This window comes from Lutra lutra, chromosome 8 (genome assembly GCF_902655055.1).
Source record: "Lutra lutra chromosome 8, mLutLut1.2, whole genome shotgun sequence".
In the NCBI taxonomy this organism is placed as follows: domain Eukaryota; kingdom Metazoa; phylum Chordata; class Mammalia; order Carnivora; family Mustelidae; genus Lutra; species Lutra lutra.
This window is the reverse complement of record NC_062285.1, coordinates 81,162,193-81,185,443: the sequence shown is the minus strand read 5'-3', so window position 1 is coordinate 81,185,443 and position 23,251 is coordinate 81,162,193. Positions and strand designations below refer to the sequence as shown.

The 23,251-nt window shown below is 38.4% G+C and overlaps 2 protein-coding genes across 4 annotated transcripts in view; one reads left to right on the top strand and one right to left on the bottom strand.

The window, feature by feature from the left end:
- SLCO1B3 (solute carrier organic anion transporter family member 1B3) overlaps window positions 1-18,360 on the top strand; it is a 68,941-nt gene extending 50,581 nt beyond the window's left edge. For all 3 annotated transcript variants that reach the window (XM_047743052.1, XM_047743053.1, XM_047743054.1), the window contains 5 exons: window positions 3,010-3,175; window positions 6,182-6,366; window positions 10,682-10,746; window positions 15,044-15,161; window positions 17,981-18,360. In XM_047743052.1, the coding sequence (XP_047599008.1) occupies window positions 3,010-3,175; window positions 6,182-6,366; window positions 10,682-10,746; window positions 15,044-15,161; window positions 17,981-18,194 (748 nt within the window). In that variant the 3' untranslated portion in view covers window positions 18,195-18,360. The remainder of the gene's footprint in view (window positions 1-3,009; window positions 3,176-6,181; window positions 6,367-10,681; window positions 10,747-15,043; window positions 15,162-17,980) is intronic.
- Window positions 13,446-14,779, bottom strand: LOC125107706 (transducin-like enhancer protein 6). Its single transcript, XM_047743055.1, has one exon. The coding sequence runs from the start codon at window positions 14,645-14,647 to the stop codon at window positions 13,508-13,510; it is 1,140 nt and encodes a 379-aa protein (XP_047599011.1). The 5' UTR covers window positions 14,648-14,779; the 3' UTR covers window positions 13,446-13,507.
- Window positions 18,361-23,251: the final 4,891 nt, after the last annotated feature.

Sequence of the window (23,251 nt, the reverse complement as noted above, 5' to 3'; positions counted from 1 at the left end):
CGCCATTTCATAGGTAGGGAGAGCAGAGCTTAGAGAGAACACAGATTACCTAACTAACAGTGTTAAGATTCTGAGTTAAATTGGGGAGTTTAGACTACAAAACTTTAAGTCTTAACTACTACAATTTTGGATGCGTCATAAGAGGAATATAAATAACATTTCCCAAAAGTGACTGAGCAATTTTTATCTACCATTAATTTTAATGGTTAACAACTACCTTTATAAGAAAGCACTTCCTTATATTGTACTGAATTCTCCTTTCCTGCAAGCTAATACTATTTATTCTGGTAATATTGTTATTAGCAGTAGAGTCAACAAATATCCTATACATAATTGTATGTCAGGCCATATAAAACATTTACTTTATGTTATTATCATATTTTTGAAGTATTCCTAGTACTATAGTTCTGCCCCATATTAGGGGCAGGATTCTGGTATAGATTTTTTAATCGCCTCTTGAATATAACCAATAATTTAAGCTTAGGAAGGTTCACATTCAGGCAATAAGGAAAGATCTTTGGATAACAGTTGAGTAACTATGATTGCTGCTTATTATTGGCTCTGAGCATTTATACTCTGGATCTTATAAGATGTCAGTTTGAATTTGTCAATTTTCCTCACATTTCTTTACCTTAACACCATCCTATTCTTGGAGACCTGTCAAACTAGTCTTGAATTATCTCTCAGCTTCCTTCAAATCCACCATTATCCACTCTAGTGAATACACAGTACTTTAGAACATTGAACTTTTGAGGTAAAAGAACCTTAAAGATCATGAAGCCCAAAACTCTTACATCTTCTTCATTTATTAGTTGAGAACCAGGGGAACTGACTTATTTGAAGTTATACAATGACTCCAAACTGATGCTGCATCACATCAGTAGTTTCAAGGGCTCCCAAGTTGTCAGACATGCTTTAGAGTGGCTTTAAAGCCAGTTACCTAAAAACAAGTCTAGTAACCGGGCCATCTCTTCAAAAGAAAGCAGCTAGAGTTGTATGGGATTCTCTCCATTCTATAAAATTTTACCAAGTGCCTCCTTGAGGGTCAAAAAGATTTATAATAAGATCACTGCCTTCATGAAACTCATAGTTTAATGATAGCAAATTACAGAATTGATGTATTTAGCATTTATGAAGTGCTAGTAACAGGAGTAAGTTTTTGAAGTATGAATTAGTACAGAGGTTCTCAGAATGTGAGGGGTTTCTGAGACCTTACTGAAGCACATTCTAATTTTATTTTTAATAATAATCTAATCTAATCTATTTTTATAATAATACCAGGATGATATTTGCCTTTTTCATTCTTTTTTCCTCATGAGTGTATAGTGATATTTTCTAAGGCTACAATAATGTGATGATAACATCAATCTGGTGGCTAATGATGTGTGCTTGTGTATTATCATCTATTTTTTTTTAAAGATTTTATTTATTTGACAGACAGATCACAAGTAGGTAGAGGCAGGCAGGGCGGGGGGAGCAGGCTCCCTGCTGAGCAGAGAGCCTGATGTGAGGCTTGATCCTAGGACCCTGGGATCATGACCTGAGCTGAAGGCAGAGACTTTAACCCACTGAGCCACCCAGGCACCCCGTATTCTCATGTATCAAAAGAATTTTTTTTTTTTTTTGAGAGAGAGAGAGAGCATGACCGGGGTAGGGAGGGGCAGAGAGAGAGAGAAAATCTCAAGCAGACTCCCTCTGAGCTCAGAGCCCAACACGGGGCTCAATCTCTCAACCCTGAGATCATGACCTGAGACGAAATCAAGAGTTGGACACTTAAATGAGTGCACCACCTAGACACCTCCTGTATTAAAATTTTTTAGAATTAATTTCTGATTATATAGCTATCAGTGTCAATATGTATAACCCACTTGGACAAAAAACCTTTGAGGTTCCCAATACTTTTAGGAGTATGAAGGGCTACTGAGAACAAAAGGTTTGAGAACTGCCATATGAATTTTTCCCCCAATATCCCTATGTGGTTCATGTTATTATCTATGACTAACAAATGGCAAAGCTGATTTTAGGAAGAGTAGTCACAACACTCTGAAGTGGCAGAACTAATATGAGCTCAGGAATATCTCATGGCAATGTCTGGATTTGGTCATTAATCATTATGTTTAACATCTCCCAGTTGTATGTTCCCAAACAAAATTAGGTATTAGATGCATTTTAGTAAAATTATTGGTAATAGACTTTATGAGTTTCTGAATCTCCTTCTTCATGTAAATTACTTCCTTATTCAAAGATAATTTATCAATTCTCAATTATTATCAAGGTTTTTATGAATTTTTATGAATTTTAATCTATAATCAGAAAATTAATTATACAAATAATTCATTTTTTTAACTTTAGCCATATTATAAGATTATATTTTACAAATATAACTGTGTTTTACAGATAATCATTATAAAGTATGTTGTCATTTCATTTAAAAAGTGTATAGAGTTTTTCTAGTCTTTCTTAACTAATTTTATTATTCTTGATTTTTAAAAAAAATTATCCTTAGGGGTTCTGAAATTCTTATGTAGTTGAAATATAGATTTTAAAATTTGAACTAAATAACACAGATTCATGAGACTTTACAGTAAGCTGGGAAGAACTTTAGTCTATCACCTTATTGAAGAGAAAACTGAGTCTCAGAAAAGTGAAGTGACTTGTTTAATGAGTAATTTCTCAGTAAAATCACAAAGACCTCTCATATAAATTTTATGGAACCTCTTTATGTCTGGGTAAGATAGGAGGTGTTAAGTTAACAAATAGTATATAAAAATGCCATTTTGACATCATCACTCATCAAATTTCACTGTCTCATTAAAGTCCAATTGTTTTCCTTATTTCTCACCTTCCCTCCTTCCTCCCTCTTCCTCTCTCTCTTTCCTAATGGCCTTCTCCTTTTCCTCCTTTCTCTTGGCTTTCCTTTCCTATCTTTCCCTTTCTCTCTTCTCCTCTCTTCCCTCCTTCTTCTTTCTCTCTCTCTCTTTTTGATATGTGTCTACCTTATATTTCCAGAAATAATCCAGTGGCATCTCATATAAATGTACCACTTTCTTATTGCAACTCAGACTGCAATTGTGATGAAAGTCACTGGGAACCAGTCTGTGGAGACAATGGAATAACTTACCTGTCACCTTGTCTAGCAGGATGCAAATCTTCAAATGGCAATAAAAATGCTATGGTGAGTATTTGTTATTACTCTCTCTTCTCTCCTTGATCAACATCGTAGATTTGATTTAACAATTACTTATCAAATCTATAAGTAAGGTCTCTAGTAAAAAGAGAATAGACAAAGACTCCTAATATTGTCTGTCATTGTGATGGCTGTGCTGTTGTGTAAATGAAAGCCTCATGTAAAATCCTGCTCGAAATACAGATAGGTTTTCCTGTTGCTTAAATCTCATTTGAGATTATTCCCACTTTCCCTCCTTGAGTTTATGAGAACATGACCTTCTGGAATTTAAATGCATTTAGGACACGTAGGAAGCACCTCATTTTACTAATTAGATTAAATTAGAGGTACTTTATCCTTCGGAAATTAGGGGAAAGTTCTGATCCAACCACTTGTCAGTACTCCCTTCCTTTCCAGGACAATAATCTATATGCAATTCTGCATGTAGTTCTGACAAGTTTATCTTTAGGCTCACTACACTTTCACTTTCCAAAAAATTAATCAAGACTTCATGCTCACTTTGTCCAATTCTTGGCTTCGAATTTTGATTTCCCCAAGGGTGGCACTTCTATCCTAGATAATTTGGGCTTTTGCCTACCTATTCCTAACATTTTCAACAGAAATGCCATTTCCTTCTTCACTCAAAATATTCCCTTTCATGCAAACTATGGGCTCTTCCTAATTCCCTGAGTTTATTTCCAGTAATTGGGGATCGGGTATCGTGTTCTCTATTCCATTTCCAATCTACTGAGTATCTCACAAAATTGAGGAGCCATATCCTGGGCCATTTTCTTATCACCAATATTAGTATAATCAGCTATGATCATTGCTCTCTACCACACAGTTCTGTCTTTGATTTTCAAACATTTTCTATCTTTTTCTTGTCCATAATGCTACTAATTGTATTGTTGAAGGACACTGAGAACTTTTTTTTTTTTTAAGATTTTATTTATTCATTTGACAGACAGAGATCACAAGTGGGCAGAGAGGCAGGCAGAGAGAGAGGAGGAAGCAGGCTTCCTGTTGAGCGGAGAGCCCGATGTGGGGCTCGATCCCAGGACTGTGGGATCATGACCTGAGCTGAAGGCAGAGGCTTTAACCCACTGAGCCACCCAGGTGCCCCAGGCACTGAGAACTTTGAAGAATAAAGCACCTGGATTCTTTGAAGCCAGGCCATGAATTTGCACAAATGTGACCAAAGGACCGCACTTAAAAACTCTTATCTTGGGGCCCTTGGGTGGCTCTGGAGGAGGCATAATATTAGAATCCTAAAGAAAGCTCTGTGTACTATGGAGACATTTTTCTTAATACCAGCAATGACTATCCAATTTGAGGATAACTGTGGAGTTCTTTTACCAAATCCCTAGTAATAAATCAACCCTTCTTAATTGCTCAAAATTATGTCCTAGGTTTTATTTTATTTTTTATTTTTTTTAAAAACAGTTTATTTATTTGACAGAGAGAGATCACAAGTAGGCAGAGAGGCAGGCAAAGAGAGAGGCGGAAGCAGGCTCCCTGCTGGGCAGAGAGCCCCATACTGGGCTTGATTCCAGGACCCTGAGTCCATGACCCTGAACCCATGACCCTGAGACCGTGACCTGAGCCAAAGGCAGAGGTTTAACCCACTGAGCCACCCAGGCGCCCCTGTCCTTGGTTTTATTGGTCAGCAGGCTTGATACATAAAGGATTTGTCCATATTTTTCCTAGTGAAAAAGTAAAGCTTGATTATCAGCTGAGTATGGGTTCAAATACTTCTCCAATTCTTCCTTCAGTAAATAAAATACTGATAGGTTTAAGCTTCCCTTAAACCTTAGTTTAGCCTAGGGTGCCTGGGTGGCTCAGTTGTTAAGCCTCTGCCTTCACCTCAGATTATGATGCTGGTGTCCTGGGATCTAGTCCCACATTGGGCTCCTTGTTCAGCTGAAGCCTGCTTCTCCCTCTCCCACTTCCCCCTGCTTGTGTTCTCTCTCTTGCTGTCTCTCTCTCTGTCAAATAAATAAATAAAATCTTTAAAAGAAAAAAGAAAACCTTAGGTTAGCCTAGACTCAAACAGAATTTATTAAAACTACCACCTATCTAAATAAACTGCCTGACAAATTAAATCTCTAAAATCATTTGTTCCTAAGTTTTCCCTTTCTGTGATCTGCCCATTAGGGTATTCTGTTGTGTTGTACCTCTCTGGTAATAACATCATATATCCTATAATCTGTCACTATGCTCTTGGATGTTGTTTTTATGGACCTAAGTAGGATTCTAGTACCTCTGCCTAGCTCCTATTCCCCTAGACTCTGACCCATTCTAATGGGTAGCTCTAGTGCCAGGTTTTGCCCCCCACAAAACTTTCTTTTCTGGATTCTTTTAGTAATCCTTCCCTTCCCTTCTCTTCCTGCTCCTGACACTTAGTAGCATTGTTAAAAACAGTACCTAGTGGGGCGCCTGGGTGGCTCAGTGGGTTAAGCCGCTGCCTTCGGCTCAGGTCATGATCTCAGGGTCCTGGGATCGAGTCCCGCATCGGGCTCTCTGCTCCGCAGGGAGCCTGCTTCCCTCTCTCTCTCTCTCTCTCTCTGTCTGCTTCTCTGCCTACTTGTGATCTCTGTCTGTCAAATAAATAAATAAAATCTTTAAAAAAAAAACAAAAACAAAAACAGTACCTAGGTGTTTTATAGAAAGTACAAATGAGAGGGAGAAAAATTTATTAAAAAAAAACATATATTAATGAGAAATTATATACAGTGTTTCAAACATTAATTTTTTTCTATCTTTTCCTAATTTTTAATTTAGGTATAAATTAAATGTTAATAGTGAATTGAATTTTTTGTTGTTGTTGTTTAGAGAGGAATCCAGGAACTTTTTGCCTTTTAACTATTAAACAACTGTATTTTCAGAATACTTTCTTTACGCATTGTAAATAATTTAGCTTGAATGGATGAGACTTCTTTAAATATAATGAAATGTATTTATAGCCAGCCATATCTTCTAAATATATTCTGCAATATTTCAAAAACTATTTTTTAGGTGTTTTATAACTGTAGTTGTGTGGAAGTAACTGGTGTTCAGAACAAAAATAATTCAGTGACTTTGGGTGAATGCCCAAGAGACAGTCAATGTACAAAAAAATTTTATATCTATTTACTGGTACAAGTCGTGAATTATTTTTTCTCTTCATTGGGAAGCACCCCAACTATCATGCTGATTTTTAAGTAAGTATGACATTTTAAAAAACATTTTTATTTATATTAGACTATCAATACACCTAATAATGTACATATTTTCCATAATATATTTGGAAAACAAATTTGTATTTTGTTCTTTATCTTAATAAGTCTTAGCTTTTCAATTTAGGATCTCTTCCAGGGTAAAAGAGGGTTTTAGAGATCATTGTTTCATTAGTGTCATTTATATTTATTTTTAATGACATTATACACTTATAATGTCATTTATGTTTTAGAGATCATGGTTTCATTAATGTCTTTTATAATATCATTAATAAGGTTACATTAAACATTACCCTTGTCAAAAACATATACTAATCTCTCACCAGCCTTTGAATTTATTGAAAGAAAACTTCTGTGAAGCAGACTGTAGAATAAAAATATAAACCTCAGCCTATTAATAATTTTCCAATGCTTACATCATAAGGCTGTTATTAAAATTAGACTAAGCGTTAGTGATAATAGTCACTGATTCAATCTATTCATTTTGTGTGTCAGGCACAATTATAGGTGCTAAGGTCAGAACTGTGAGCAAAGTGATGAAGTTCTTGCTTTCACTACCTTCCAGGGGTGGTGAGGGATGAGGGACTGGTCAGGGTAGAAGAGAAGAAACAATAAATAAATAAGCAAGTAAGTGTGTAAAATAGAAGTGTTAAGGATTAGGAAGAAAAATAAATCAGCTTAAGAATATAAGGGGGGGCAAATAAATGGTACTAATTGAGATATTGTGCATTGGAAGTCATTTGATAAGAGACCTGAAAAAAAACGAGTGTGTGAGCAATGCTGACATGGGGACAGGTGAAGAGCATGGTCCAGAAAACCAGAAAACACACCCTGTGGGGCACGGTAACAACTTTGGAGTTTATTCTAATTGTACTGAGAAGCCAACATAGACATTTGAGCATTAGAATTATACAACTGACTTATCCAATTAGAAGATCACTCTGGCTTTGAAGTGGAGAAAAAGTTTTTGGTATGCAAGAATGGAAACAGGGAAGAGAGAATGCTGTGATAGTTCTTCAAAGGATGGCAGTTTGCTTGAGGATTGTGATGGTAAAGGAAATAGAAAGTGTTATGAATCTCAGTCTTTGTTCTGTTTTTAAGGCAAAGTCAATAGGATTTGCTAATGGATTGAATGTGGCATGTAAGAAAGAAAGTTTAAGGATGATCCCAAGGTTTTAGCCCAACTGTGAGAAGATGGTATTACTGTTGAACAAACTAGTGAGACTAGGGAGGGGTAGTTTGGAGAAAGTGGAGAAGTAAGACTTTGTTCTATCCCTGTAAATCTGAGATGCTTATGGAGAAATATTAGAGGTGGAGACATAAATTTTGGAATCAGCAACATACAGAAGCTATTTAAATCCATGGCACTTTTGAGATCTTCTAAGGACTGAGTAAATATAGAAACAAGATTTCAGAATCAAGGTTCAGGCACTCCATCTCCAGAAACCAAGAAGAGGTGGAGAATCTATTGAAGAAAACTGAGAAGGAGGTCCCATGAGGTTGGAGAAAAACCAAGAGCGCGAGTCGTGGAAGTTAAGGGTTAGGAAGACATCACTGGATTTCATTTTGTGCTTGTCACTGATAGCCTTAACAAAAATAATGCATAAAGATGGGGGTGGGGGCGGGGGGAGAAAGCTACTTTGCAAAGGATCAAGAGAAAATGCAAGAAGGGGAAGTGCAGATACCCAATAGGAAAATTACTTTTATGAGTAGTGTTATAAAAAGAAGCAGAGAAAAGGTATGGTAAGTTAGCACGGGTGTGGCCTCAAGATTTCTGTTTATACTAGATATTATAGCATGCTTATGCGCTGATGAGAATTATCCAGTAGAGAGGAAGGTGATTGATAGTGTAGGAAAGAGAGGGAACGATTAAACGGGGAACAATTAAAAGGGATATAACAAGTACACAGCGTTTACTCTGTAATAGAAAGGAGTGTTGGGGCACCTGGGTAGCTCTGTGGGTTAAGCCTCTGCCTTCGGCTCAGGTCATGATCTCAGGGTCCTGGGACTGAGCCCGCATCAGGCTCTCTGCTCAGCAGGGAGTCTGCTTCCTCTTTCTCCTGCCTCTCTGCCTACTTGTGATCTCTCTCTGTCAAATAAATAAATAAAATCTTAAAAAAAAAAAAAAGGAAGGGGATGTCTTCTATGTGGTAAAAATAAAATGATAGGTAGCTTTAGTCATGCAAAGCTATTGAAATTTTGTTCTGATTGCTTCTAATTTTTCTGTTAAATAAAAAGCAAGGTAATCAGCTAAGAGGAAGGAGGAATAAGAGGCTTCAGATGAGATCAGGAAATGGAAACTAGTCATCTTAAAGGCTGGGAGAATAAACTGGAAAGATAAACTAGTAAAATACAGTAGGATTGTACTGGAGGCCCTGAGGGTTTGTGTTTCAAATGAGCTTAGTCAGAGTATTTGAATGATTTCCTCCAGCCAGCAGTTCTCTAGGTATAGGTGCAAAAAAGGTGGGGGTTGTATGAAAGCATTTTTGCTTGCCTGGGACAGTAAAGCATGGGAAGGACAGGAAAGTCCAGAGCCTACGAAAGGAATGATTATATCTTGGAGAGAACATGGTGAGAAAACTGAGGACATGAAAATGGAGATGACCTGGCACAAAGTAGGAGGTGGCAAGGGCCTGAAGAGCCCTGTGGGCCTGAGGCTTATTGGAGAGAGTGAGTTTAAAAGTTGAGAGGTGCTTCCGTGAGTGTGTGCTCAAAACTGAGAATTAGGGAAGGTGTACTGATTAGCATGACCATGGGGTAGGTGAGGTAAGACCAAAGGAGTGAAGAGGTCAAGAAACCCAGAGGCCAGATCATTGGAGGATGGTCTACATGGATTATTATAATTAGGAAAAGTGGCAGCTGTAGTTTTGGAAAAAAATGACAGAGAGTCTAGTACTAAAATCTCCAAAGAATGATCACAAGGAATGTGATGAAGATACTAGTATCTGTAGTTACAGAATCTATAGGCAGGAGGTGGTTAGGGAATGATATATTAGGATAGCACACCACTTGAGGGGAGTTAGAAGTTTTTCAGAGGGGGCACTAGGGTCTGGAGGTGTTTAAAAGAAAAAGAGCAACAAGGACATCTACACTGAGGCCCAGTAAGATTGCAGAGAAAACCAGCCTTTTAAGAGTTGTGTGGAAAGAGCACCTCAGGGGGCAGCCAGGCTTGATTAGAATAAGAAGGTGAATGGGTTCTTAAGAACTCAGGCTCTAAGGATTTTGCCGGTAACAGGGAGCACAAGGGAAGTTTGAGTGATATAAAAGGAGCCAGAGACTGGGTGTGATTAAAGAATGATCTAAATCATGTGGGGGTGAGGGCCCAGCAACCCAGGAATATGAAAACCAGTGCCAGTGCTAAAAGAGGTTACATGACTTCTCCAAGTCACTCAGTCAATATGAAACACCATTTATCTCTTTATTCAAGAAGAACTACCATGGAGTACCTCAGGGGCCTATTGGCAAATGTTTGTTGAATGACTACATCTACTTTTTTCTGTGAACAAATACAGTCATCCAAACAGCTCAAGAAAAAACAACCATCACCTTTGTATCACTTAATCAAATATTTCAAAAAAGACAAGGTTTTTGAGCTTCCCCCCTATCCTGCCACTGCTGCTGGATAATTCGTTTCATATGATGTGTTTTAAGCTATCACAGGAATATCACAGAATGACATGGTAGTGTCATCATCTTATTGAACACAGAACAGTGGAATTATGGAAACAAATTTCCAAATGCAAGTGAGTTAATTTCTAAGAGAGGATACAAATGTGCTTGCTCCCTTTAAAACGACTTTAAATACACTAGACACTAGAATACAAGTAACTTTTTTGACCCTCCTGGTTATATTACATAGTTCATGAATCATATTAGTGAACTTTGTTGTTAGTAGCAATGGCAGAAATAAGACGGTAAAAAAGTTCTCATACCAAGATCTTAATAAAGGGATCGCTGTAGCATATGGCCTGTGTCAACTGAATGGGTCACATGAGAATTGCTTCTTCATAAGCATAATAAAGTCTGTTCCCACCACACACTTATAGAATTTCAAAGGATCAAGTTTGAAAATGTTAAACCATCTTGAAATCTCAACATGCTGAATAAATAAAAGAATAATTATTACTCAGCTCTTTGCCTTTTAAAACAACTGAAAATAAGACTTGAAATAATGTCAGCCATTCACTTGAAGGTTTTCATCTGATCATGAAAAACAATGCCACTGAGAAATGTTTTGATACTGAACTTGGTTTGGTATTTTGGAGATGGTTAATGTGCCTTTGCCTTTATCTTATTTCAGAACTGTTCAACCTGAACTGAAATCCCTTGCGGTGGGTTTCCATTCACTAATTATACGAGCATTAGGTATGTTAAATATACAGATTAAAAATTTAAGATATACATTTTCGCATCAAAGCTCACAACTGGATGTAATTAATTTCCAGTCACAAGAAATTTTTAAAGGTGTAATTAAAAATAATTGTTATTTTTGGTGATAAATAAAAAATAATGAGACAGAGGAAATCTAAGTAACTTAAAAGAGACTTTGATCATTAATTCTAGTCGAAGTTTATCTTTAATATTTAAAAAGTCATAATATTTGTTTTACACTCTTTCTAACACAAAGATAGGTATTGTTCAAAGTTTTTCTGCTTTCAGACTTAGGAATATTACTTCCCATAGACAGAGTGGAGGGCCTTCCACATAAGGAGGGTAATACCCAAAACAGCTTGGAAGGCCTGGGAACCCAGTCATGCCGAGACTGCGTGATATAAGAAGACTTTTTGTTGCTCTGCTTCCCACTGTCCACTTCTCTAAGGCTGGGGAAGCTGATCTTTATCAGAAGTGAAAAATGCAAGAGGAATGGGAACTAAACTTGTAGGTAGGACTGAGCATCTCGGACTAAGGGAGTGCCTGAATGAAAGCAAGCCCAGGATATTGTGCTTTTTGTTGTTTAAGAGTAAGGCCTTAGACTTCAGAAGTAAGAGTTCTATTTCTAAATATTCAAATGAGGTGATTAGCCCAAGATTTAGGAAATCATCCTTTTCCCCTTATCCCTATGAACTTGCCATTTATACCACAGAGATTTCTGTTGTTAGCTCTACAAGTGCTGACCTCACGCCTGTGTGTGCCCCTTTGTAAGACGTATTAACAATAATATGCTTGCTCCTGGGAAGTAGGAAAAGAGCCTCATTCATCTAGGGATTGGGATAGAAGACTGACCATGGCCTGGAGGCAACCACGAATGGCAGAAGGAAAAGGAAGTGGGAGGGGTCAATCCCTGGGATCCTTGCAAGCAAAAGAAAGAAGCATAACTCTTTGGCTAAGTGCAATGGAGAAGTTGTCCAAGAAGTATATTTGGGGAGAAGGCCACAGATCCTCAAAGGTCAAAAGAGGAAATATAAAGGGCTTGGAGAGAAGAAGATGGAGGTGCTGCACGATTACCCTCTAGTTCTTATCCCAGCCTTCTCTTCTATCCTTCTATCCTTCTCTGCTCTTGCATTTCTGTCTGTCCTGGCAGCTTCTCGCCTCCAGATACAATGGAGATACCTCTCTCCTAGAAGCTAGGCCACCGAAGCTAGCAGAGGAACGTAGAATGTGGGAATCTAGGACTCCCCTTTAGAGGATGAAATAAGATGAGCCTAGTGGAAATTCTTCTAGTGACATAAAGAGAACAAAGGGAATTTTGCAATCCTAAATGTGAGTTTACTGTTTTGATATGTCCAATATATGGCACAGTAGAACCTAACTACTTTTTGGAAAAAATACTTCCTGAGTAGTAGTCTTCAATTCACAAAAAGCTGTCTTTAATACAACACATGTGTAAGTTGTGGGAGGTCTATAGAGCATATTAAACTGAAAAGGATATTTGGAAAATAGATTATTTGAAGTTTCAAAATTCCAGTAATGACTAAAGACCAAGCTGGCTACCTAAAACATTTAATGAAAAGTTTGGCCAAACCAGTGGCATTGTATGGGAGAAATAAATTATTGGCATGTATTTTTTCATTTTTAAAATGGTGGCTGTAATTTGTGGAAAGCTGTAAATTTCTCACACGTTTTCTTAGTACCAGTTTTTCTCAGATATGTTTGGCCCCAGACACCAGTCTTTTGTCATCCCAGATTTCTCTTTCTTAGAAAAATGAGATTTAGAAATAAATAGAATCAATACAATTTTGAAATATGAATCACTACCATTTTTATGTAACAAAATAAAAATTGAAAATCACTCATCAAAATACAAAAAGAACAAAGTAAAATCATGACCACTTCAGATCTACCATATGGAATATAGATCTCTACCAGCATGTCTCTAAAATTTTGGTCAAATTAACAATACTTAGAACTAGGAGTGTTATCTCAGAGTTTATTAAAATAGCAGTAAGCAGATGGGTGCTTCTGCTGTAAGACAACATCTGTGTTTCTAAAAAAGCCTTGCATTCTGAAAAATCATTCACTACAGATAAAAATTGGCTTAGGCACAGACCACCAGACACCAGGTACTGTGATCAGAACAGAAACAAAATTCAGCCACAGGCCCTAAGTTGGACAGCCTACACTGCTTTGGTGAAGTATTAAAAATGCATACAATTAATGGAGAGAAAATGCAAGATTGTGACAAAGTGGAGCTCTGAGCCAAGAAAGAAGGACAACATGTCAAGGGCCCAGTATTCTGTGAAACTGGGCCTGTATTTTTCAAGGGAGGAAGTGCTAGCTTTCTTAAAACTGGGGTTGAAAACTCTCCTGACTTTGCAATAGTTGTGCTGAGAGGTCTTTCCTTTCTCTGAGAAGTTACAATTCTACTCCCACACTTTTCAGCTCTCCTTGCCTAGGAAAATTATATATGAACCAACATAACTTCTGTGCTGACAACATTCTCCTTCTCGCCAGTTAGGCTTAAGTTAATTGGTAATAATAAGAGGAACAGAGCATATGGGCATTTAATGTTCCCTCTTCTCTTCCCTCTCCCCCCCCCCCCCCTTTTTTTTTTTTTTGCTTCTTCCAATTGCTTTACTACCTGTGCAGTGGGGGAAGAGACCTGGCCCCACACACACACCCCTCCACCTTGTTGGGGGCAAAGGACAAAAAAAAAGGGTCCCGAGTCAGGACGACAGGGCCAGACCCCTCAGTAGGTGATCTGGTACACTGAGGCGTGGTCCTCCGACCCCGTGACGACCAGGCGGTTGTTGCGAGACACATCACAGCACAGGATGGAGGAGGTCTCGGGCACTTGGAACACCACGGTCCCCGCGGGCATGCCGTAGATGCTGACCAGGTCATCCGTTCCAACGCTCACCCACCACTGGCCAAATGGGGAAAACTTGAGACCCAGGATGGTGCCGTCCTTACACCCCACCATGTGCTTCTGGCCCCCTCGGGTGGGCTGTAGCCACTGTTGGCCACTGGCTGTGCCCACCAGCACCCAGTCTTCCTGGGGACTGGGGGACAGGCTCATTATCTGAGACTCGAATTGGTATTCCAGGGGCTCCCCGGGGGTCCTCAGGTCCCAGCACCTCAGGCAGGTGTCCAGCCCCCCCATCCAGATGTTCTGGTCTTTGACAGCAATGCTCTTGGTTCTGTTTGGGGGCCCCGGCAGGTCCCTGACAATGCTCTGGTCCCGCAAGTCCCAGATCCTGACTGTGCCGTCGGTGAAGCCCGCGAAGGCCAGGGTGGCCTCGGGGCCGGAGGCCAGGGCCTGGCAGGTGAGGCCTGCGCAGGGCAGCTCGCCGGTCACACGCAGGGAGGGCGCGGTCAGGTCCCACACGCTCACGCCGGCCAGTTTGTGGCCGCCCGTCAGCAGGGTCGTGCTGGTCGGGGACAGCAGGCAGGTGCGCAGGTAGGCCTGGGGGGTCTGTACACGCAGGTGGCTCTCGGGGCGCCGGTCCTCCAGCCCCCAGCCCACCAGGCTCCACACTTTGACGCCGCCGCAGCCACAGGTGAACGTATGTCGCGTGCAGCTGCTGACGGCTGTGGCCAGCACCGGCTCCCCGTGCTTTAGCGTCCGCATCTTCTCCGCTCCGTGCGGGATGGCCGCCTTCTGGGATTGCCAGGGCAAGGCATCTGGTCTCTTCCACGTGTCCTCGAAGTCCTCAGGGTCCCAGCATATGGGCTTCAGGAACCGGTAGGCTCTCCCAGCAGGCTCCTGGGCCATGCGGAGGGAGAGCATCCCTTCGGTGTCCAGGCCTGGCAGGCCTAGCTCTGTGCTCTCTTCTCCGGAGCCCTCGGGGGAGCTGGGGGAGGGCTCGGGTGGGCGGCACCACAGCATCTCTGCTCCGTGGTTCCAGTCCTGAGTCCTGTGGTCCTGCGTCCTGGCTCTCCAGGCCTGGCAACTGCTCTGTTGTCCTGCGGCGCTGGTCCCTCCTGTGGGTCCCCGCAAAGATCTGCCAGAGCTGCTCGGTCAGAACGTCCCTGCCAAAACCGGGGCTCGGGGTCTGTGTGTTGGCAGGGTGAGGCAGATAGCAGATATCTATGCTATTATATGTGATTTGAGACTTTGAGATTCCTAACAGTTTCAATCCTTGAGTAAATTTACATCAAAACAATGGAAGCATGCTCCAAAATTTTCAACTTTTACTTAATCTAAAATGTATCAATGAAAAATATCACCCAGTTATGTTTGAAACCATTCCTTGGATTGGCCTTTTCTCATCTTATGTTGCAGGAGGAATTCCAGCTCCTATATATTTTGGGGCTCTGATTGATAGAGCATGTATGAAGTGGTCAACCAGCAGCTGTGGGAAGCGAGGGTCTTGCAGGATATATGATTCCACATTATATGGGTAAGTTGTCATAAATATTTTTATTAATTGATTTTTCCTTTGACTATATTAATCCCTAAACGATGAAAGGTTATTTTCAGTATAATAATAATTACAGCCACCCTTTAATGAATTTTGCATTCAGTATTTTATCAGGCAACATGGTATCTCATTTTAATAGTCGGAAACTACAGGAGATGAATGATTTTCTCCTTTTTCCTTAAATATGAAGAAACAAAGACTCAAGAGAATGAGTAACTTGTTCAAAATCATACAGCTAATAAGAGAAAGGTCTGGGATTTGTACTAAAATTTGTTTTGTTGTTTCTAAAATCTCTCCTAATACTAAAAAAACCTATATTCAATGATCTGGCTTCTCTAAGAAGAAACAAACTGATGCTGGGGCTCTGGTAATATGTCAGTGGGAAAAAAAGAAAAAAAAAGTTTCTATATTGTTCTGTTCATAGGGAAATAACCGGATCGAGAAAAGAAATTGTTGCAGAAGTACCTTAGCCTTAAAAAATTAATTAGAGGGGCGCCTGGGTGGCTCAGTGGGTTAAGCCGCTGCCTTCGGCTCAGGTCATGATCTCAGGGTCCTGGGATCGAGTCCCGCATCGGGCTCTCTGCTCAGCGGAGAACCTGCTTCCTCCTCTCTCTCTCTCTCTCTCTCTGCCTGCCTCTCTGCCTACTTGTGATCTCTCTCTGTGAAATAAATAAATAAAAAAAATCTTTAAAAAAAATTAAAAAAAAATTAATTAGAGATTATTCAAACACACAAATTTACAATATGAAACTATGAGTATTAAAAAAATTGTGGTAGAAATATATTTAATTATCTAGGAAGTAGGAATGTGTTTCTCAGTAAGACCCACACCCCTAAAACCACAGTAGAAAAAAAATGATTAAATATTTTTAAATCTCTGTGTCACAAAACTTAAGCAAATTTCAAAGACAAAAGATAAACTGGAAAAAGAACTTGTAACTTACAACCAGACACAAGGCAAATGTTCTGAATATATAAAGAGCTCTTAAAAAGAATAAACATTACGAATGCTGGCAAGGATGTGGAACAACAGGAAATCATATTCAGTGCTGGTGGAAATGCAAAATGATTTAGTCACTTTGGAAGAGTCTGAGTTTGTTATAAAGCTAAACATAGGCTTGTTATGTGGTCAAGTAATTGTGCTCTTGGTGTTTACCCAAATAAGCTGAAAACATGCCCACTCAAAATCTGCACATGAATGTTTATAGCAGCTTTATTCATAATTGTAAGAAAAAAATGAAGCAACTAAGATGGTCTTCCATGGTACATGGAAAAACAAACTGTGATACATTCATACAACAGAATACTCTTCAGCAATAAAAAGAAATGAGTATCAAGCTACAGAAAGATAAGGCAGAATCTCAAGTGCACATTGCTACGTAAAAGAAGGCAGTCTGAAAAAGCTAAATATTGTATGATTCCAACTAGGTGATTTTTCTGTCATAAAGTTGGTACCGTTCCAACCAGCTACAAATAACTAACACTCCTAGAACTCTTAATACTTTGACGTCCTCTTATGGCCCTTATCACGTTCCTTTTGGTCAATTGTGTTCATTGCCTAAAGTACTTTGCAAGTAATTACCTAAAGATCATCTGAAGTGGAATTTTTAAAAACAGCCGTGAATTCCCCAATAAAGAAACAGTGAAAATGATAGTCACTTTATGATTTTTTTGGATTTAATATTTTGTAATAACCGGATAACTGTTCATTAATTTTATCTAACAAAGACAAATAATAATAAATTCCTACTGCAAGGAATTGAAACCTACATTATGACATCAATCCTAAATCTAAACCCACTTTATTCAAGTTTTCTCAGCAACAGTCACATAACTAAAAGTGCATAGTAATTTTTCTATTTTCAATGGAAACTCTGAAAAGTTTAACATTGGGGTAGAACTACTTGACATAACCCCAAAATGAGACAAATGTATTTGATATTTTAAAATATTTCTTTTGTTATTTTTGGTACACCACAACATTATGTTGTCATTTTAAAAGATTTAAGCCTAAACAATTCAAAATTATGTAATCCCATTTATCTTCAATTAAACCTAATAATTTTTCAAGGTTTTTGTGCCTAAAGCTTTTCTACATTTAATTAACAATGTCATTAGGCCAGTGAGTGCTTCCTAAGCTACTAGGTCAGTGGTTATCAATCTTTCTTGTTCTTTATAATCATCTGAAGAGCTTTAAAAAATACAAATTTCTGTGTCCATCTTCAGAAATTTTTATTTAATTGGTCAGGGGCTGTGTGCCCTGGGCATGGGATTTCTAAAATCTCCTTGGATGATTTTAATATGCAATCTAAGCTAAGAATCACAAGATTTGACCATGTGTGCTAGGTAATTTAATATAGTTTCACTAGAACTTCCAGTAGTCCACGTGACAGCTGTTGTGGACTGTATTTAGCCTATGAACTAAATTTTGGTTCCTATCTAAATGAATTCACTTTGGTGATCTCACAGTCAATTCCTTTATAATCCATTTCCATTACACATGAACTAATCTGCCTTTGAGAAAGTTAAACATCTGAAATATACCTTACTTTTATGGAAAGCATTTGGGTAGATTGTTAATCACCCTTAGTTTCTGTGGCTTAATATTCCTTTTAAAATAATTTAAATTTTCTATCTGTGTCAATAAGAAAAACACTAGAATTTCTGCCTTAGTATCGTTATGTATAATTTCAAACATCATTTTTTTATCTTTTAAGGTCTTCTGCATACTGGAGAGAAACACTGTAAATTGTTCCAAATACTTTAACGTGAAAATTGACTTTCTTCTCTTTTCACAGAAATACCTTCATGGGCTTGATGGAGAGCTTAAGATTCTTAGCACTTATTTTATTTGTTGTATTAATTTCCACTATGAAGAAAATATATCAAGGAAAAGATACCAAGGCATCAGAAAATGGAAGAAAAGATACAAATGAAGCAAACTTAGAATCCTTAAATAATGATGGATATTTTGTACCTTCTTCCAGAGCAGACAATGAAACATATATGTAAGGGGAGAGAAAAAAATTAGGTTGTTGTATTTCAAACAACATTGTGTGAATTTAGTAGGATGGTATTTTGAGCAGTTCTTGGTCTTTCACTAATAGTTCTCCCACCCTTATGATGGTACAGTGAATCACCTGTAAATTTGTAATAATAAACAGACTGTAAATGAAAAGGAATGAGAGCATGCATTGCTTAGGATATGGCTGTGCATTTGAGGTGAAGATTAGGACACATGTTCCATACAAATTTAAAGTGAGAAGTATGGTCAGTATATAATAAAAGAAAAAAATATTTGCTCTGGTAATTATAACTCAATAAAACCAGTGATTAAAAAATGGAGAGGAAAAGGGAGGAGAGAAATTAATAAACTAAATAAGGAGAGAAGCCCAATAGCTTTTTTTAAGCCAGTTTGGCCCCCGTAACTCAAGCATGAAGTTAGTATGATAGAACCACTATACTATCATGACATCTGTCATTCATGTATTAAGTCATATATTTCACAGACCTTATTAATTTATAATTTGAAATTGCATTCAACTAGGAGCCCATGATGCATCTTCTTCCAACCTTCCATTAAAATACTGCTGGAGAAATAGAGATATTTTAGAATTTGCAAGCTATGACTGCTGAACAACATATTACGGAATGTATTAAGTTTCTTTTAGGACCATGGAAGTGGATTAAGGAAACACATTTACTTGAGAAAGCAAAGCTCACTTAAAGGATGTGTCTTCATTTCATTTGTCTGTTCCTGGAAGACATGGAGTCTGTACCAGATAATTTACCAGCTGTTTCTCAGTTGCATATTTGTGTGTCTGTGTGTGTCTGTTTTTGGTTCACCAAGAGACAGCTTTCACATCCCCAAAATTAAGACAAGAGGAGAGTGGATGAGAACAAATACTTGACTATTCTATTTGTTAGATGACAACAGCTTTATACTGAATGCTAAAACTTGTAGTTTTTATATTTAGTAGGTTAAAAGACACTTTCTGGCATTAGAATAACCTGTGAAACTCCTTCTTTTTTTTTTTTAATTAAACAGATTTTTATTTATTTATTTGACAGAGAGATCGCAAGTAGGCAGAGAGGCAGGCAGAGAGAGAGAGAGAGAGAGAGGAGGAGGAAGCAGGCTCCCTGCAGAGCAGAGAGCCTGATGCAGGACTTGATCCCAGGACCCTGAGATCATGACCTGAGCCAAAGGCAGAGGCTTAACCCACTGAGCCACCCAGGCGCCCAAAACTCCTTGTTTTAGAAGAAACCAATCATGTGCCCAACCCAGAAATTCTGATTCAAAACATTTGTCATACAGCCTGAACATCTCCTTAAAAAAAAAAAAAATCTGTATAGAGTCCCTGGTAAAGAGATACAGAAAAGAAAGCCACAAGATAGAAGATAGTCCTGAGTATAGTAAAGTCACAAAAAATGAATGCTTGCTAGAATCTGAGAATTAGTCTACAAGTTATATATGTTAAATTGTTCTCAAGCTGCAGCCCTGAGAAAGGATTCCTTACTCCCACAAACAGAGATTTGGAAAAGCCACCAACATGCTAGGTTACTGTGTTACAAGTCTGATGGGATCTTATCTCAAAAAAGAGAGGAAATTGTGAAGCTGTTTTTTAAAACACTGCAAAAAAAAAAAAGGCAACATCTTGAATATTTATATCTTCAACAGTTATTGAGTATCAAATATCTGTCAGGCAAAATGAAATATAGTAAATAAAACAAAGGACATTATCTCATGGAGCTTATACTTTAAAGGAAAAGAACATTAAATTAAATTATTAAATGTTATAAAATGATATAATTTAAAAGAATAAATTTATATTTATAAATGTGATATGTACATTGAAGGAAAAGAACATTTAAAAACATGTCTCAGATAATCTGATCTACTTCAGAATCCAAGAATCCAGAGAGAATATTAATCCTTAATTCAATGGCATTTATTAAACAGGAATACATATCCTAGGGGGAAACAAGAAGGGGTGGTGATTCAACAAACGTATGAATAAGAGAAAGAAAGTTTGCAAGGATGCAAAATAATACAAGTATGTAGTTAAAACACACATTGGATAAGGTTAAAAGAAGACAATGGCCAAAAAACCAAATCATTGATAAAGAAGTTATACTTAAAAATCTGAAATTGTGGGGGGAAAAGATAAAGAACCAAATTGTGAAGAAAAAAAGGCAATTCAAAGGACAATCTAAAGTATCTACCTAGAAAATCTGATGGTTTTGAGGATGAAATCAGATTTAGAAAAGAAGCATTAAAGATTTAGTTGCAGAATGCCTTCTCGCTGTGAAGAAACCCTTGAGTATACAGACTGAAGACTCTATTTGCACCATATCTTCATGTTCTCATCCATTTTCATGCAGTGGGCCTTTGACTATGATTTTTCTTCCTCTTGAAGTGCTCCTTTTCCCACTGAATTAACTGATTTTTGGCATTCAGATAGAGGCTCAATCACCATTCCTTCAATGTCTCAGACTTCTTCACTGCTTAAGAATCCTCCGATTAGGGACGCCTGGGTGGCTCAGTTGGTTAAGCCGCTGCCTTTGGCTCAGGTCATGATCCCAGTGTCCTGGGATCGAGTCCCACATCAGGCTCCTTGTTCTGTGGGGAGCCTGCTTCTCCCTCTGCCTCTGCCTGCCACTCTGTCTGCCTGTGCTCGCTCTCTCTCTCTGACAAATAAATAAAATCTTAAAAAAAAAAAAAAAGAATCCTCCGATTATATTTGTAGCAGCATAGCACTTAACGATATAGTAATTTTATATTTATTTGTAATTATTTGTTAACTATTAGTCTCCCCAACCAGTCATAAGCTCCAGGAAGGTAGGAATTGAACATATTTTACCTATGTATTTTATTCCCTGCATTCAGCTTGGTGGCTGACACAGAGCAAATGCTTTATCAATTATTTTTGAGTGAATGAATGAGTAAACTCCCAAAATTCCAGTCATAAAAATATGAGTATTATAAATAAGAACTAAAAACAACATGCATGCAAAAATTTTAAAGGCTGCATCAAAGTAATTGGATAGGGAGTGAGGGCTTCAGATGGTTTGAAGGTTTTCTTTAGTATTTTAAAATGAAAAAATATATTTTAAAATGTTAAAAAGTGTCCTTTGACTGCCATTTGTGTACTAAACACAGGAAATAAAAGCATTTACAAAAATTGAGGTTGCCCCAATTAAAAGTTTATTCTTTTGAAATAAGACTTGGTCTCCTTTCAAATTGGAAGAGATTATGTATTATCAGTTATTTTACAGTGTGAGTGGAATTCCAATCTTTTTTAAGAAGCAGGTTTTTGATCGTGGAAATGAAGAACATGAGGATATTCAGAGAATAAGAGAAAAGGTCACAGAAAAGCAAGATTATAAATACCAAAATATATTTCATCTCTGTGTAGAATTGATATTAATAATGATTCTATATATTTAAACCTTATGCTTTGAGTCACATTCATTTAAAAATGTCTTTTTTTTTAAGTGAGAGAGAGAGAGCAGAGGGAGGAGCAGAGGGAAAGGGGAGAGAGAATTCCAAGCAGACTCCTCACTGAGCATGGAGCCAGAAGCGGGGTTTGATCTCATGACTCTGAGATCATGACCTGAACCAAAATAAAGAGTAGGATGCTTAACTGACTGAACCACCCAGGTGCCCCTAAAAAATTTCTTCATTTGTTTAAAATCCTGTCTAATCATTTGTCTAAGAATCTATTTAATATCTGAGCTTGATTCTGAGCTTGATTTGTCCACTCAGACTATGTTTGGTTTGGTTGTGTTGTGTGTCATAATTTGTTGTTGAAGACCATAAATGTAATATAGGACATTGGGAGATGGAGAGGAGAAGGGGGTTGGGGGAAATCGGAGGGGGAGACAAACCATGAAAGACTGTGGATTCTGAGAAACAAACTGAGGGTTTAGAGGTGAGGAGGGTCGGGAGTTGGGTGAGCCTGGTGGTGGGTATTATGGAGGGCACGTATTGCATGGAGCACTGGGTGTGGTGCTTAAACAATGAATTTTGGAATACTGAAAAAAAAAGCAATTAAAAAAAATATAAGACAGTCAATACTGAGGTAAATATTTTCTATACTTGTAAATGAATGCATCTTTCCTTCCACTAGGACTGTAGTGTGGAGTTTGTATAAAGAGTAGAGCTGGGTTTGAAGTTTGTTGTTGCTATAGTTACCCTCAATGTACAAAGGGCTTCAAATTCCTCTAGGGGAACCTTGTGTTTAGTGTTCTCACTGTATGAATTTGGTTCTTCCTTTTGCCCTGTTACCCAGAAACAATCAGTCTTTTGCAGTTCTCCCAACTATATTCCACTCTTACTTTTACCAGATACTTGTTACTATGGCAAGGGCGTAGAGGAGAGAGACTGAGGCAGGTTCTGTGAAACATGAGTCTTGGGGATGACCACAGGAGTGAAACTTTTCTTTCTTGCTTCCCTTCCCAACTGCAGGAGTTTTCATCAGTATCCCTAAACTACACTTTTGTTGCACTTCCCCACTGGAGAGAAAGGCTGTTGTTACTTAGGGGAAAAGGGGTTTACTGGTCTGAGTAGAATTTGAGTAGTGGCTGCTGTGCTTCTCCCCCAAGCCAGCATCAGCAGTGCTTTTTCAAGATTCTCTCTAAGCTTCCTGAGACTGCCTGGTGGGGTTCATGAAAGAATCACCTGCAAGAGGTATAAACTCACTTCTGTTTGCCACCTTCAGGGGCCATGCATGCCAACCCACATTTGATCTTTAGCTACTCATTAAACACCTCTAGCTGTGTCATTTTACTAACTTACATGGCATTGAGTGGCTTCTGCCCCAAGTGAGTAAGTATTCCAATTCTCTTCCTACCTGCAGGAGCCTCTCCTTCTCCAGGTTTCCAGTTAGCTGCTGGCCCATAGTATTGGTTGACTGACGGGGCATTTTCTTATTGTGAGGTTGTGGGTACAACACCTTTCCTGCTCTGTGCATGCCTGAACTGAAGCTGGAAGTCTCACTTTTATTCCTTTGATATAAAAGGAAATGTGTTTCAATTAACTATGAATTTTCAAGACCACTTTGATTTAT